This window comes from Lissotriton helveticus, chromosome 1_1 (genome assembly GCF_964261635.1).
Source record: "Lissotriton helveticus chromosome 1_1, aLisHel1.1, whole genome shotgun sequence".
In the NCBI taxonomy this organism is placed as follows: domain Eukaryota; kingdom Metazoa; phylum Chordata; class Amphibia; order Caudata; family Salamandridae; genus Lissotriton; species Lissotriton helveticus.
Window position 1 is genome coordinate 1,127,215,003 of NC_136057.1, and position 18,060 is coordinate 1,127,233,062.

General features: G+C 48.2%; 1 protein-coding gene across 1 annotated transcript in view; it reads left to right on the forward strand.

The window, feature by feature from the left end:
• Positions 1-18,060, forward strand: part of OTOGL (otogelin like) — a 1,067,300-nt gene that overhangs the window by 160,559 nt on the left and 888,681 nt on the right. The window contains exon 13 of the mRNA XM_078649280.1: positions 17,534-17,679. Within this exon, the coding sequence (XP_078505406.1) occupies positions 17,534-17,679 (146 nt within the window). The remainder of the gene's footprint in view (positions 1-17,533; positions 17,680-18,060) is intronic.

The window sequence follows — 18,060 nt, forward strand, 5'->3', positions numbered from 1 at the left end:
GGGACCTTATTGCACCCCAGGGCTCTTAGTCCAGCCATGGAGATTTTCCCATAGTGATTCTATGACCCCCCCCCCCCCCCCTCCCTCTTCTAGGGAAGGCAGGATTCTGGGGACATTAGAGGGACAACTCTAAAGGATTCTCCTCCATGGCACAACTGGGTACACATGCTTGACCCAGAAACCAACTCTTCAGTACACTTCCAGACCTGAGGACACTCTGCCAGGAAGAAGGATTGCTGTGCTGCTGAAGAACTGCCACTCTGCTGGATTGCTGTTTGCTGTACTGCTGCCTTTCTGTGCTAACCTGCTCCCTGCTGTCCTCTTGCCTGGTTGAGAAGGACTGGACGTGCATCTTGTGAACCCAGAAACCCAGAGTGACTGCAAGGGCTAGTTGGCTGGCCTCTTGATCTAAAGACTCAGGGACACAGCAGGTTTCAAACATCCTTGCCCTCAGCATCTGTGAGTTTACCCTGCCAAGTGATGACACCCCCATCCTGGAACCTTGAAAGTGGGCCTAAGGTGCTCTGGCAGCCTCTGTGAATCCAGCATAACCGATGTGTCTTGTCTGCTGCATGGTACAAACCCAAGTAGACCCCATGCATCCCGCCACTATGTGGATCGAAACGGCCGCAAAGACCCACATTGCACCGCAGCCCAAAAGCACATTGGAACTGCTGCTGCATGATGCATCCTGTATTCCTCATCGATGGCAGCCTCGACAATGACGCCAGACTCCGCATTGCAGCCTTGCAGCTAATAAGAACCGATGCATCCTCCCGACTGCACAACGCATTGTGAACCCCAAACTTTGCCTCACAAGCCCTCACTGTTGGCTCCTTAACGATGCCACAGAACCTTTTTTTTTTTTAAATCTCTTTATTAGCATCAGAATGGTCCGTGCAAGCATACAAATACACAGTAAATTGTTGACAATGAAAACGTCAATGTTCATTATACAAAGGAAGTAAATGGATGACTAGACCAATGACATTACAGGCAGTGTAACACATTCTAAAATCTTATTTTCACTTTTCCATATCTGAAGGAAAATTGCACACGCGGAAAGATGGCACAAAGAGATAAAACCTTCCACAAACAAAACGAAAACAAGTGAGCCTTCGTGACAGAGAGAGCGGCAAGCAGTACACCTATTGACTAGTAAGATGGCATAACCAGAGGCATAGGCAGACGAGGGTAGGTAACACGACAAGCATAAAGACTAGGGTGAAGCAACCACTCCAGCCGGGGCAAGGTGTGTAAGGGAACTGAAGAGGGAGACGTCCCGGCCCCAACCAGCATACAGTCCAAAATCAGCAGCTCACGCATAACCCACTCCAGTAGTGTGTGGACGCTAAGCCCTGCATTCCTCAATAGGCAGCGCACTGGCAGTTCGGCTAAAATCACCTAGCCCACCCCTTCTGGGACAATAGAGCTAGCAGCCTGGGAGTGTGTATCCCGTGTAATCTTGCTAATATACTGTCGGTATGGGCCCCAGATGTCGATTGGGCGTGAGGCTGTAGGGATCTGGGTGGAGTATTCCACACTATTGGTATTGCATTGGGCAAGGCTGCGCATCCAAGTCGTGGAATCAGGGATTCGCCTGGATCCCCAAAGTAAAGCAATTTCCCTTTTCGCCAGCAAGAAACCTATGGCGGCAAGCTTACGCGTGGTCCGGGGGAACTCAGCGACATAGCCAAGCAGTGCAATCTCCGGCTTATGTTGCAATTCGCACTCTAGAATGTCTCCCAAGATGTGGTGTACCTGTAGCCAGTAGGTGTGCAATTTCGGACAGGTCCATGTAAGATGTGCAAAATCGGCATGGGGAGCTTTGCATTTAGGGCAGTGATGAGGTCTGTTTGGATCGATTCTGTGGGCCAGCGCCGGGGTGAAGTATAGTCGCCTCATAAATTTGAAATGAATTAGCTTATGTCTACTGTTGACAGAGACCTCTTTAGTGGAGCGGCAACAGGCATCCCATTGGGCATCCGTGATGGGGCCACCCAAATCAAGTTCCCACGCTGCACGAACCTTCGCATCCGAAGCCGGGAGGGCCGCCACACAAAGTCCATACAACCTGGAGACCATATGGGCTCCCGTTTGCGACTGGAGTAGGAAAGTCAGTGCTGCCATTTCATCCGGCGGCAATGGGAACGATGGAAACTGCGCTCTAAGCATGGACCTCATCCTGGTCAGGACAAAGGAATCCATAAACGTCCGGTCCGTGAACCGTGGATCCTCGGACACAGAAAAAACATGTCCGTCCGGGAACAGATCCCCTATTGTGGTGAGCTGGTATTTGGACAGCGTTCTGCAGACCACCGTTTCCGCAGTGATGGGGAGCCAGTGAGGGTTAGGTAATGGAAGAGCCGGGGAGTACAGTACGTCCAGCTGGAGCAGTCTACGCAACTGCATCCAGGCCCATGATGTAGTGGACACAGTTTGTATGTCAAGTGGGTCACGTGGTAAGCCTCTGGGCAAGATCGAGTTGAGGGGAAGTGGCAGTACCAAGTCCGCTTCAGGTCTCAAATACGGGATCCGAGCGTCCGGATGGAACCAAGGATGCGCATAGGCGCACTGCGCGACTAGGTAGTAAATATAAAAGTCTGGCACTCCAAAGCCACCCCGTTCATAAGGCAGCGTTAAGATGTGCCAAGAAACTCGCGGATTCTTATCCCCCCACACTAAACGCAACAACAATGAGCGGAGTTGGGTGAAAAAGATTCGAGTGAGCGGGATCGGTATGTTATTAAATAAATACAGAAAACGGGGAAGTATAATCATTTTAATTATGGCGATACGGCCGGCCATCGAGATAGGGAGGCGAATCCAACGTGCAATATTATCCTCCAGAAAGTCTAACGCCCGTCCATAATTAAGACGAATCATGGACACCGTGTCTAGATGAATGTGGATACCCAGATATTTCACCGATTCAGCATTCCATTCCAGCGAGAACGGGCAGTCCCAGCGGGCAGTGGAGGGGGTGAGCGGAAAGATCTCAGATTTATGCCAATTAATACGAAGACCGGAGTACCTACCAAAGCGTTCCACCTCAAGCAGCAAAGGCGACAGGTTGGTCTCCGGAGACCTGACATATAGAATGGTATCATCAGCGTAAAGGGAGATGAGTAACGGGCCCGTCCGGAACTGGAGCCCGCGGTGCAGGTGGCGCTCCTGAAAGTGTCGTACCAAGGGGTCCATGGCCAGGATATATAACAGGGGGGACAGGGGGCATCCCTGTCTGGTTCCCCGGGAAAGAGGGAAGCTATCAGAGAGCGTGCCATTAAGGCGCAGCCTCGCTCTGGGGGCAGTATAAAGCAGCTCGACCGTGGAGACAAACAAGGACGGCATGCCCATGCGGTGCATGACAGACAGAAAAAACGACCATTCTAAGGAGTCAAATGCCTTCTCGGCGTCTAGAAACACCGCAGCTGCCGGCGTAGTTGGCTCAATCTTGTGAAGGACAGAAAACAGCGTCCGCAGATTAAAGGAGGTGGATCTATGGGGAACGAATCCGGACTGGGCTGGCGAAATGATAGATTCCATAAGTAAAGATAGTCGAGTGGCAAGGACTTTTGCCAAAATCTTATAGTCAAGATTGAGTAGGGAAAGGGGCCTGTAGGAACCGCACCTAGTGGTGTCCCGACCCGGTTTGGGAAGTAAAATGATAACTGCCTCCCGCAATGTGGGCGGCAGAATCCCCGTCTCGAGTGACTCCGCATACACCTCGATCAGGCGAGGTACCAGTTCTTCCTTGTACTCCTTATAAAAGTCAGCTGAAAAGCCATCCAGACCCGGCGCCGAGGAGCCCTTTAATGCATCAATGGCTTCCACAACGCTGTCAGGTTCAATAGGCATCGCCAGAAATTCCTGCATATGTTTTTCCAGGAACACCATAGAGATTTCATTAATATAGGGGCCAGGGTCGCGACAGTCAGCCGACAGACCTGAGGTGTACAATTCCTTGTAGTAGGACAGGAAGGCATCGCAAATGGCAGGGGTGGTCTGATGACGGACACCTAGATCGTCTACCATGTCAGAGATGAATGAAGCCTGGCGGGGGGGACGAAGCAAATGGGCCAAGAGCTTGCCAGGCCTGTCAACTTCACCATATTGCCTAGCCGAGTGTTGTGTGCAGAGATATGTCAGTTCCCTGTCTGCAGTGTCTCTGAATTCTTGCAGTAGTGCCAACCTTTTCGCCTCTACCCCACCATCCGTGTCAATGAGCGCGTTAGTGTCCAATGCAGCAATGTCCTTCTCAATACGGGTCAGGGAGGCACGGATGTCGCGCAAAGCCCCTACATGTTTGTTGATGCAAACCCCCCTAATAGTGGCCTTGAATCCCTCCCACAACGTAGCCCAAGTGTCCACTGTGCCCTCGTTGAACTCAAAATACTCCTCTATGGCAATACGAATGTCTTCCTTGAAGACCGGGTCAGATAACGCCTTGCCAGGAAAACGCCATTGTCTCTCGTACCCACGCAACCTGGGGATTAGTAGGGTCAGCACTATGGGAGAGTGATCAGACAGAGTGCGCGGGAGTGTCAAATGGTCACTTACCCAACCAGCCACCCCTGGGGAAAGGAGCCAGTAGTCTATTCTGGTGCTAGTGTTGTGATACCCCGAGTGGTGGGTGTAGATGGGTGCGGTGGAGTGTAAACGGGCCTCAATGTCAATCAGTGAGTAGTGAGCGCACACATCTGCCAGCACAGCACGGGAGCGGGGCTTACAGTCCGGGGAAGAGGAGGTGCTGTCCCTGGCAGGGGTCATGAGCAGGTTAAAGTCACCCCCCATTATCATCATATCAGTGTCCAATCTCAGCAGAACATCCTGGAGTCCCTGGAAGAAGGCAGGGGAGTCCGAATTGGGGCCATACACTCCAACAAAGGTGACCTTAAAGCCCTGAAGCACCCCCGTAACCACAACATACCTGCCATCTACATCTAATGCACTGTCTGAGAGCACGAATGGAACGCGTCGATGTATCAAGATCGCAACCCCCCTTGCATATCTGCTATAGCTAGAAAAAAATCTGTGCGCGCCCCAGCTTTTCGAAAAGGAGGAAGAGTCAGCATCCACCAGGTGAGTCTCCTGCAGAAATAAGACATCCACCCCATGTCGCGCTGCACAGTTTAGAACTTGTCCCCTTTTCCTCGTGTCATTTAAACCTCGGACATTCCAAGACATGGAGGTAAGTCTGGAAGGACCAGACTGCTGCCCTAATTTAGCCATTCAAACTCGGTGGAATCGTAAGAAAACATGTGTGTACGGATCCGCCAGCTCCTCCCGCAAAATAGGCATCACTCAGATAGAAAAACAGTGCGTATGCACAAACAACAGAACCAAAGCATAAACAAACCCACCCCAACCACCCACCACCCAGCCACTCCTTAAGCCCAAGGAGGCTAAACCCACCCCTCCGGAGACAACCTAGAGCAACAAACAACAACAGTTGTCCACTAATGTACCTGCAAAATAAAGACAACGTTAGAGAAAAGTACAATACGGCTCGCGCCATGGGGGCAGGCGACGCTCCGCCATGCGAGAACCACAATCGGGGCAACGTTCAATCGTCAGCAATTATGAAAAAGCACTGCAAAAAAAACAAGAACAGTAGTATCAGATGCAGATTACTGAGGCAAACAGCCTGGCATGAAAAGATGGGGAGGCGATAAGTCAACCCTGTCCGGTTTCATTAAACAGGTCAGCACTAGCCTGTGAGTCAGTGCGTGGCGGAGACCGTTGAGCATCATCCGATTTTCGAGGAGACCCTCTGTTTTTGTAGGCTCGACAAAATTCCTGTGCCTCCGCAGGGGAGTCAAAAATGCAAAACCTGCCATCCACGTCTACCCTGAGCCTGGCAGGATACAGCATACCATAGCGCAACCCCATTTTGCGCAAGGCAGCCTTGACACCAGTGTACTTACGGCGTGCATCTTGGACCATGATGGTGAAGTCCGGGTAGAAAGAGAGCACATCTCCCTGCCACCGAACCTCGCCCGCCTCCCTGGCAGCCTTCAGCGCCGCGTCTCTGTCCCTGAAGTTCATGAGCCTGGCAATAATGGGCCGGGGCGGCAGGCCAGGGTTAGGTCGGGGCCCCAGCGATCTGTGTGCGCGTTCAACCACGAAGCCAGCGGTAAACGTGTCTCGGCCAAAAAGTTCGATCAGGAGGTGTTCCACAAAAGTGTCAAAGCGTCCGGTAGCTGTCGTCTCCGCCACGCCGATAATTCGGATATTATTGCGCCTACTGCGCGCTTCTAAATCCTCGTTCTTAATTGCGACGTCTTTAAGGATCTTCTCCACTCGTTCCAACCTTTTCAGCGTCGACGCAGCTCCATCCTCGATGTCGGAAACTCTGGATTCCGCCAGGTCCAGGCGCCTATCGTGCAGTTGGATCGTCGCGCCCATGTCCGCCATTTTCTTTTCGAGGGTATCAAAGCGAGAATCCAAGGCCTTGAATCCAGCCCGCATCTCACCCATCATCTCAGCGACCATACCCGCAGTGTCTTTCGCTGCCACCTGGCCCCCAGTGTCCGCCTCCGCTGCCGGCGAAACTGCAGAAGCACGGATGGGCGCTGAACTGAAGGTAAGTCTCTTCTGGGTAACATCCTTCTTCACCATGTTGGAAGCAATGTCGGGCAAACACCAGTGGCACAGGACTCTACGACTACAGCGACACCCAGAGAGTCAAGCACAGTGACAGGGCACCCCAGCAGCAAGGCGGTCAGGGCGGGACCAGAGGATTAGGGGTACTCGTTGTTCCTCCGCCCCAGGGCTGAGGCACGCCGCAGGAGCCCACGAGTCGCCAAGGCAGTTGCACACAGGGCGGCAGGGTATGAATCTGGCTGGAGTAACTTGCCAGAGGTCAAGAAGTAGGTTCAGCAGGTGGCCGCGGCAACCACCCGGCAGCAGCCGGCGGATCAAGGGGCCCGCCAAGACAGGCAGCCAATGGTGATGTAGTGGGGGGACCAGGTAGGCAAGGCCTCGAGGCAAAAGCAGCACAAATGGGCGAGGTCCCGCAGGTCTTGCAGCCAGCGCCGACCACGAGGAGATGTACAGGCGTCCGATAATCAAGGCCAACGCATCAGCAGGAGTGCAGGAGAGGTTGTAGGTCCTAGGTCTGCAGGGGGACAGGCGCAGGTCTGGGGTGCACGGTAGCGGTGGGGGCAAAGGTGGCAGGCCCCCACCGAATGCAGCGACGCCAGGCCGTCCGCAGAGCGCCCAATGGCTCGCCGGCCACACCCCTCGCCAATCACCCCCCAACCCCGGAACCCGCCGCCCGTGCTCCCCGCTCGCCGCCGCACTTCCCGGCAGTCCCCGAAAATCGAGGCCCCGGCTCCCAAGCCCGGACCAGGCCGCAAGTGCCGGTCGCGCACCGAGGGGCCGCACCTCCACCCACGGACACCACCGGGGCCGAGCAGCGGACCTGGGAGAGCACTACAGCGGCCCCAGGGCCGAGGGGGACAGCAAGGGGGGCAATCGGGAGACTCACCAGGCGCTCCGGAGCTGCAATGTAATGGCCCGCGAGGCACAGCCGGCCTCAGCACCTCTCAGCTGTTCCGACCTTGCACGTCGTCCCCCGTCCTCCAGACTAGGCAGGCTGCATCAGGCGTCTTCAGGGATCAGTTGCAGGCATAATCTGACCTCAGCGCAGCGCCGGATCACTGGCGAACGGCCCCGTTCATTTCTGGCCCGGCGGAGCTCTACAGTCAGGCGGCCATTTCGTTCGCCTGCGTAGCCACGCCCCTCATGCCACAGAACCTTCCACCACAGCCACACCGGATCTCGGAACCGATGCATTGATTTGGGTGGGCAACACATCTTTTACACGGATCCTCAGAACGCTTCACAAACCAGGATTTAAGGTACTTTGTTAATTGGGCCTAACTGGGTCCCCATATCTGTCCCGCGGTCATCTTGGTCAACCTGACCTTGTGACTTTGTTCCAGTCTGGCGTGACAAGATATACATTTATGCCTTTTACTGCTATTTTTACAAACATCTTTAGAATTGAATATTTCCAGTTCTAGTAATTGAATTTTTGTCATATGGTCTTGATTTGTTTATTAAAAATAACTATTTTTCTAAATTGGTTTCGGATGCTTTTGTGGTGTGTCTTCACTTTGTTACTGTTTGAAGCGTTGCTTGATAAGGGTTTCAAACCCCTCAACCAGTAACCTAATCTCTTACAATAAGGTTCTCCGTTAACACCTCAATAGATTGGAGAGAGATATTAGGCAACTGGATTGAGGGCTAGAAGGCCCGACTCCATATAAGCAATGGCGCACATCTATCAGCTGCTCTCATAATATAATGATGTAGCAGAGCAAGAGCAGAAATCCCGGGTAAATATGCCAGGGCCTGAGCTTATAGTGTGGGAAAGTGACCTGGAAAATCGCTGGCATTAATGTTGAAGTGCCCATGGGCTGCAAACAGAATCATGGAAATTTAAGACACAATGGGCATTCAACACCAAAATACCTCTCACATATTAACTGCCTTTTCCAGTTGCTTCACTGACCTCTACACTTCCCAGTCGGCAGGCTCCCCAACACAGGTGGTAGAATATCTTGTGGACACTGCTTTAGCATGGCTGGGAGACAGCCCTCAGGCATTTCTCCTTCACCGTTTACACTTAATGAAATCCGGGCCGCCATAACGGGTTTACAGTCCAATTAAGCAACCTGGACTGCAAGGATTCTGATCTGAATCCCATAAATGTTATGAAAATATCCTAGCCCCACACCTATTAGATGTTTATGCTACCTCCTTCCGTCATCTTTAATAACTCTCCTAAAACCTTATAATCCCCTTTAGACAGCTCTCCCTCATTAACTGTCAGGGCCCGCCTCGCAGGATTCGACTGATGAACAAAGGGGTCCACCTCCTGATGTTACCAACACCCTGAATATGAACACAGGGGGTTCGAACCATCAGGCGAGGGATAAATAATGAAGAAGGACCGGGGAAGGGAAAGGGTCAGCAGGGATAAGGGATCTGAAAAGACAAAGCATAGGATATTATAAATACTGAGCTACATTCAATACTACTCTCGGTATTTCTCGCTAGAACTATAATACCTTATGAGGCTGTACACATTCCTCCAACCACAATAAGATAGACTTAGTCCAGCTTCCTGCAACGAAACACACTGGTTAACACAATAGTCATAAGTCAGTATAACACCATCCTAGATCAAAAGCCATACATGCACACACCATATAATGTGGAGATGGACTTTGTTACGACCCATTTATAAACTGTAAGTTTCTTTACTCTGTCCATTGAAATTTTCACTTCCCCAGTATTCTTTGCAACCTTAAAAGAGTTAGAGAGAAGAGTCTTTGAAAGCATTCAAATTAGGTATTTTCCGTTTCACTCATAGGACAAAAGGAATTGTAATCCACAACATAGGAAAGCAACAGGGATTGTGTCCACCTCTAGTCCTTTATCGTGATTAGCAATACTTCAAATAAACGGTAACGTGTGGTTGCGGCCACCACTACACTCCGCTTCTTTCTGCGGGTTAAATCAATAATCCACCAATCCGGCAGCGGGTAGTTGCGACCACCACTGTGCTCCGGTACTAAAGTCTTTGCATGGCACACGGTAACGTGTAGAGCCCTACAACGCTCCGCTGCTACCTAACATCCAGGAAATGCCTTCTGTCAACTGCAACCTACACGGCAACTAGTAGCGTTTAGCCACAAGGTTCCGCGGAACAGATAACAATACCGCTGTCCCTGAACTGGCATGCATCAGCCGATGCATTTCCTCCAGTTCGTAACGGAAAGCAGAACAAACAAAGAGTTCACGCGAGCTACGGCTCCCAGCGGCTCTCACTTAGAAAAACAGTACCTTAAGATGAGCGGTTGTTTCTACATCAACATCGTTTCAACCGCGATCAGCAGCTCAACGCTAACAGCAGCCAGTACTTCTCCAAACAAAACCAACGAAGGACTCAGAATTACGCACCCCTTCCCTCCTGTCTTCTCCATCCATATACTTCCTGCAGCAAAGGCTCATGGAAGTTGTAGTTTATTACAGTTTAGGTAGGCGCGGTAAGGCAGAAACCTGACATTAACTGCAGCTCTACAATTCTAGCCAAACTCATTGCCAACCATCTGACGATGCTTTTGCCAGACTTGGTCAGGCCGGATCCGTCTGGATTAATTCCAGACTGCTCCATTTCCCACATATTGCTCACATTGTTTGCAGTAAATAAACACCTGGATCCAACTATAGATGCACACCTTTATTCTTAGATGCTACTAAGGCATTTGGGGCCAGATGTAGGAAGGATATTACCGGTCGGTAACGGCCGAAATCGTCCGTTACCGACCGGTAATAGCCTTTTCAGATTTAGGTGGTATATTTACCGATTCAGTAAATAACGAATCGGTATTTACCGATTCGGTATTTACAGAATCATCACTTACCGATTCGGTATTTACCGAATCATCATTTACCGATTCGGTATTTACCGAATCGGTAAATGAGATGTAGGAAGCACTTTAAAGAGGGCTTTTGTGCTTTAAGGATTTGTTATTTACCACCAACTATTAGTTGGTGGTAAATAAGGTATTCCTCTGTTAATGCAAATCTGTGCATTTACACCTGTGCCATGTGACAGACATACATGCCCTTAGGGCATGTATGTATGCCACATGTGCACACCAGCACTATTCAGGGGTGCAACAGGGTGTCAAAGTGACACCCTGCCACCCTTGACTCTTTCCCTATTTTACCAGATTGGTTTTTACCGATTCGGTAATTAACATTCATTCCTATGGGCCTCCAGGCCCATAGGATTGAATGGCAATTACCGAATCGGTAAATAACGATTCGAATCTTAACGATTCGGTATTTTTTACCGACTTTTTATCTACATTGCATTTACCAATTCAAAAATACCGAATCTGTAAAATTCGGTATTTTCGAATCAGTAAATTACAATTACCTACATCTAGCCCTTGATTCCTTAGAGTGGGGCTATCTCTTCACTGTTCTTGTTCACATGGGGATAACTAGGCATTTAGTCAAGTGGATTCAATTATTATATACAATTTCGGCTACTCATCTCCACATTAACAATGCAAACCCTTGCCCCCTGCCAAATTCTTGAGGAACGCTTGAGGGATGCCTGCTGTCTCAGTCCTATTTGACCTAGCTCTTGGGCCACTTGCTGCAAGGGCCAGACAGCATTACAGCGAGTGCGCATTACGCTACAGAAACCGTCCTCTAGCACTATCCCTCTATGCAGGTGACATGACACTTTATTTGCGGAAACCAGACACTAGTTTCAATCCTGTGATGTGGGAGTGCATCTAATTTGAGAAATTATCAAGAGTCAATATTAATTGGACTTACTCCCAAAACCTGCCGCTCACCAGTGTGATTTATACCTTCTTACCTACTATAGTGATTTGAAGATACTGTCAAATACCTAGGCATATACATTAACCAAGATCCACAATTAGTCATATGGGAAAACTATGGGCCTATACTGTCCCAATTCACAGACCAGGTAACTCACTGGATTGTGTTCCCGCTATACCTGGAGGGATAAATCAGTTTAATTCAAATGTTAATACTATACAAACTATAATCAATATATACAAAATATCCCTTCCTCCACTAAATAAAATAATCTTCTGCATGTTAAAAGCACAGCTGATATGCCTAGTGTGGGCGGGAAAATGGGCATGAATAACCAGGGACACACTTCTCTTTCACCTAGGCAGCTTCAAAGCACCTGGTCGAGAAATGTTTTACTGTGTGGTACAACCACACTTCGCACATTATTGGCATCACTCGGTTACGCAAATGGGAAACGTAGCGGTGGAATCAGATAATGTGGACCCCACTCCTTCACCACCATGCTGGGCAAACCGATCGATCACTAGCCAAACAAGATATCCACAGCTGCATGCACAAGTATGGGAAGGGATTCGAAAATGAGCAGCATGACACATTAACCCTGGTTTCTGAAGAAGCTAACAGAGCTAGATGTACTACCAGGGCCAGACTGGGAACCCAAAGCAGCCTTGGCAAATTTTGTCAGACCAGCCCCTCATGGTACATAGTAAATGCAGCGAGTGAACCTGACCACTACAAGGAGGGTTTGGGACAGGGGTGGGGGGGGGGGGGGGGGGAGGTGGGGGTGTGTCTTCTAGCAAAGAAAAGTTTGGCAAAAATGGTGCATTCTACAACACCGTTTTTATTACATATTCAATTGTATTAACTTGTAAAGCATAGTAAATGATAACCCTACAGTGCACCAGGATACAGCAATCTTTGTTGGAGCCGTTTAAGGATTTCCTCACTATCACCCTTCAACAGTGCCCCTCTGTCACATGTATTTGATTTTTTTATAGCGCCTCTTGTACCATTGTTACAAATACAAAGGAAAATACAAGGTGTTGAATTCACGTCATCCATACTGTTAGGCATTTCTTTTAACATTGCTTGGTGTGGAGAAGCACACACCCAGGATTCAGAACGTAACACAGTAGTTAGGGCTGGATTTACTAATAAGAATTTATTTCTACCCAAACAAACCCTTTTTAGCAACATTAGGAGAATGAAAGACTCAAACAAATATAGAACTTTCCTAACCTATACCATGTAGTTTGCATGTAGCTCTTTGATGACACTTCATAGCTCACTGTGCTAGATTATAATTGTAATTTAGGAACTACACAGTAACAAAATGGTCCCTATCACAAAAGCAGCGACCAACTAAGCTATACACTTAAAATAATGTTCTGTGAACTGCATGGTACATATCCTTTAACCCTATGTGGTACCTTAGATGAGTCAGAATTGCCACTAGACAAAACTCCAATCTTTCTCCAGCAGGTTACATCAATCACCAGAGTTATCTTGACACTTTTACTGTTGTCTGAAATACCATATATACAGAGAACTCTGCAGCAGGTGCTTTCAAAACTGCTGCACTGTTACAAAAACAGCCCCCAGTAACAAATCCAGCCCCCTACTCTTCCAGCCTCCCGGGGAAAAGCCTGATGCCCAGAATGGCCAGTCCAGCCTTGTGTACTACTCACTAAACTACCACTAGGTGTTTGATATCTCCTGCATGCCCAGCAATAACACTAGAGGACCTCTCCAAAAGGGAATGCTCAGCATGGGAGGGGTGTGAGATGGAAATGGGGTTGGAAATAATCCCACACACTTGGAAGTAGTTTTGCACCAAAACAAGCTTGGCCTCCTTTAGCAGTTGACTAAGGTTCATACACTTTATATTTCTACACCGTGCATATTACAGTGCCAATGCTCTGCATCACTTCAGCCACCAGGTATACTCATTTTGATTATTCTGTGGGGAGATAGAGGCACATTGTTTCCACTTGGCATGGTTGTGCCCTGAGGTGATAGCCTATTGAACAGATGTAATTAACACATTGAAACAAAGGCTTGCCTAAGAAATTCCACTAGGCCTCAGAATTGCCCAGCTTGGCTCGACTGAGAACATTCTCACCACTCACAAGAAACTTCTCACGCTTGCACTACTGTTGGCTGAACAGCATGGTTACCTGCTACTGGGACAGGGGAAGATGTCCTACACTAAAACAATGACTACAAGTGCCGAACTACTTGAAATCTATGCAGAACTCCTGCTTCCTTGTCCCGACCTAGGGATATATCGGTCCAACTTAAAAGTTACCTTTTGTAACATCAGGCAACAGGAGAAGAGCTACATAGGTACAGTGGAGGAGCACGGCACCAGCAGTAGAATTCTCGGAGACCCACTGTACATGGCAGTGGATGTGTCAATCAGGGATTTATAGAGTGCACTAATCACCCGTAAGGGTCTCAAGGCGCTTGGGGGAGGGGGGTTCGGGCAGCTCCGAAGTCACCCAAAGAGCCAGGTCGTGAGGCCTTTTCTGAAGGCTTGCTGTGTAGGGCTTCGGCTGATGCTGAGGGCAAGTTCGTCCCAAGTCTTGGCTCTGTGGATTCACGATGCATTGGCGATGTAGGAGAAGAATCCGCCTAGTTCTGATGCACGGGATTCAGAGAGGGCTAGGTTGGCAGAGCAGAGATTTCTCTTGGGGGCGTGGGAGGAGATTCTATTGTTGAGGTATTGGGGTCAGGTGTTATGGAGGGCTTTGTAGGCATTTGTGAGCAGCTTGAAGGTAACTCTCTTTTCAAAGGGGAGCCAGTGGATGTCGTAGAGGTGCTGGTTGATGTGGTTGTGTCATGGGATAAAAACGCATCTGGCTGTGGCGTTCTGAACATTCTCGAGTTTGCGAAGGAGTAATTTGTTGATTGAGGCATAGAGAGCGTTTCCATAGTCTATCCTGCTGGTTATGAGTGCATGGCTGATGGTCTTCCTGGAGTCGGGGGGATCCATTTGAAGGTCCTGCGGAGTATACGGAGGGTGTTGAAGCATGTGGAGGACACGGCTTTGATCTGTCGGTTCATGGTGAGAGAGGATTCAAGTATGATGCCAAGGTTGCAGGGCATGGTCCATAGGGGTGGGAGGGTTTCCGTGGGCAGGAGGCCACCAGGTGTCGTCCCATGTGGAGGGGGTGGATCCCAGGATGAGGACTTCCGTTTTCTCAGAGTTGAGCTTTAGGCAGATGCTGCTCATCCAGGATGCGACGTCCTTCATTCCTTCCTGGAAACGGTGCCTGGTGATGCACAGTTCTTCTGTCCCCACCACCTCTCATCTTTATTTTAGGACCAACCTGGTGCCGACTGTGTGATGTAACAAAAGATTGAGCCATGGTTTGGTTTGGAAATGTGACGTTGATTGCATTATCTATAAAAAACTATTTAAAAAGCGTGGTTAGTACTCAGCCTTTCCATCAACTGTCAATAGAGTGGAAAAACGCCTATCAGGTGAAAATATTCAGACAGAAGAATTTGCAGTGGTTACGGAGGCAGAAACCCAGTGCTTTCCCCAACTGTATATATAGTGGGATATCTACAAGTTTAGCATGGTGGGACTCCGACGACTTACAGTGGTGCTCCTGCCCGGCCCAACGCTAAGTGACCCATAAGTGCTTAACACAATACAAAGTAGACTGCACTACCTTAGCCCTGAGTGCTTTTAATAATTGACTTACTTAATAACCTCCTTAATCTTTATTAAACCTCGTCAGCACATTCATTCTGTAACAATGTTAGTTATCCATTGCTCTGTGATTTTTGCATTTTATGTTTTCATGAGAGCAGGATTCCCAGATAGTTATATTATTTTCTCTGAGTATTAGCTTCTCTAGATGAATGCAGACATCTCATCAGTGAAAGCAGAGTGTATGTTATCATGAGGGGCCGGAAAATTCCCACACAGACTACAACAGTACACCATGTCATATGCAATGCTCAGAAAAGATTTGCATCATAAAGAGCCTCAAATGATTTACACGTCCTGTATTCCCAAAGAGGGACAACTCTAAATCACTTTGTCCAGGTCCAGGATGGTGGAGCATTATAATAATAATAATCCACATTTGTAAAGCGCACAATCACCCATAAGGGTCTCTAGGCGGTGGGGGTTATCAGGAAGATTAAGCAAGCTATTGCCCAGAGTCACATGGTGCTGGGCTAACCTGCCGCTGGTGCCAGGGATCAAACCGTGATCCCCAGATTCCGGAGTCAGTCGCCCTAGCCGCGGCGCCACACCTCTTCCTTATAGAATTTTTATTGAGCAGGAGCTGCCCCTAGGGTTGGTGCAACCTAGAATCCCATTTAGATTAAGTCCAATACGTGGCTTAAACAGTTACAACTTTTCTTTTATTTTTTTATGTGATTGTTTGCAATGATTATGTAAATGGTTTTGGAGTAATAATGGTTAACATCTAAATGAGTGCAGCATAAAGATGTATTTTTGCAGTTTTATGAGGTGTGAATATTGCCCAAGGATGCTTTACACAGAAGATAATAAGTTACTTGAGGAACAGGGCCGGACTGGGAACCAAAACCGGCACTGGCAAAGTGCTCTGCCGGCCCCCTCCCCTCCAGGGGGTTGTGGGTGTTGCCGAGCTCTTTGCCGGGGCCGGTTTTAGGCCGATTTTGTTACAGGGCCGAATTTGCAGCTATGCTGCAAAAACGGCCCTGTAACAAAAACGGCCCCCAGGGGCCCCAAGCCGGCCCCCCACCCGTGCGGTGCACCAGGGGATTGCCCTGTGCCCGCTACGGCCAGTCCGGCCCTGTTGAGGAAAACGAGTCAGCAGCTATATCTATACATAACAGCAGTGAATTTAAAATATTGGAATGACGAGGTGAGAGATATCTGAAAAGCATTACACGTGCAGCACAGTGAGATAGAATCTCCCCCAAAAATTATTGTGTTGAAGGAGGCAGGGGAAGAATCAACTAGAGGACAAGTGAGAACGAGAGGAGATAGAGATCAGGCTAGAGCCATAGAAATGAGTTCAGGAGCAATAAGGAAGTAATTCTTGCTTAAACTTGGCCTACTCTTGCCTCCTTCAGATGACCTACTCACCATGTAACCTGGGACCTTGTCTTGAGTAAATGGATTGTAAAATGTCTATTATCCCGCCATCCCCTTTGTACCCTGCACCCCGCCCCTCGCTATTGATGATACAGTATTATTATTTCATGCCTCTTGTACAACTCTGCGACTCTGTAAAGCGTTCTGATACCCTAACGGGTCAAGTTTGCGCTCTATAAAACACAAAAATAAAATAAATAAATAAATAAATCTAAGTAGAGGCTGACCTCAATGAGAGACGGCTGACTTGAGTCTAATTTAACATAGTGAGTGCAAGGTGGAGAAACAAGAAGGATAGCAGCATCCCTATTTTTTCTTCTACTCTTAGCTTCTTTTGACTCCAGTTCCTAAATGATGGAACATAATAAGGATTCCCAGAAAAACAGGCCCGTTGATATTGTACCTGACTAGTGTCATTTAGGCACCATTCCACATATTATTTTCTGAGAGAACAGAATAATTCCCAAAAGCCCTGGTATGTGGGAAATTCCTCCCATCTCATAACATAATCACTATTGGTGTGTGAAGCGTCAACCTTCAAGACTTGGGTGACATGTCTGCATCCCTAAATGCATCAACGTATTCAGCCTTTGTTTGTTGAACTCTCCCACTCATTCACCCACACATATATGTACACACTCACCCATTCATTCTCCATGTTCTCATAAATCCATCCAGCCATTGACACATTCTTGCATGTATCCAGTTACCAATTAACACCACACACACAAATTCGTCAATGAACGTAGAAGTACTTCCACTTGTAAAGTAGCCAGACCCATTTGCTTTTCCAAAGCTTGTTTCTTATAGTCACAAGATTTGACTATTCATTAATACTCCCGATAGAGATTAAACAGTCTATTCATCGCACTTTGGTACTCAGAAGGTTCTGCAAATATGCTTGAAAAGATGGCCGCTGCAAACAGCATGCATTACTGTAATGGGAAGGGGTCTGCATGTGTGTAGCTTGAGTGATATTTTACCATCTTTTATAAACATGAACATTGTTTGCAACTAAGTGATAAGGGCTATTTTGTAATCTTTCTGCAGCTGAGTGCTCAGTCATAGGTGACTCACATTTCACGACGTTTGATGGGCGCTCCTTTACCTTCCTTGGCTCCTGCCAGTACATCCTAGTAAAGGGCACTGGAAAGGACATGTTTACAATTACACTACAAAAGTCTCCATGTGGACAGGTAAGAATTGTATATTGGAAAGACATTCATTATTATAAAATTGGTGACTGCATTCATAGTATTCACTGACAGTAAATTTAACCCAGTAAGACGTGTCCCTTCAAAATATTGGGGCACCAGCTCTTCAAATAGGTGGCCAGTTTACAAGCTCTAGCATTGTCTCGACATCTACTTTCCTTGAGAGCATGACTTCATGTGAGGTTATTTAGATAGATTAGAAGAACATATCTTCAATGAGGCTCATGTATATGATCTACTTAAAATTCAAGATGCTCAATAATATTTTACGAGGTTCTCTTGCAAAGAAAATGTACACTTGCTGCGTTAAACTGCAACAGGAGAACGGTATCTTGCATATATGGCGGTGGATATTCTTGTAAG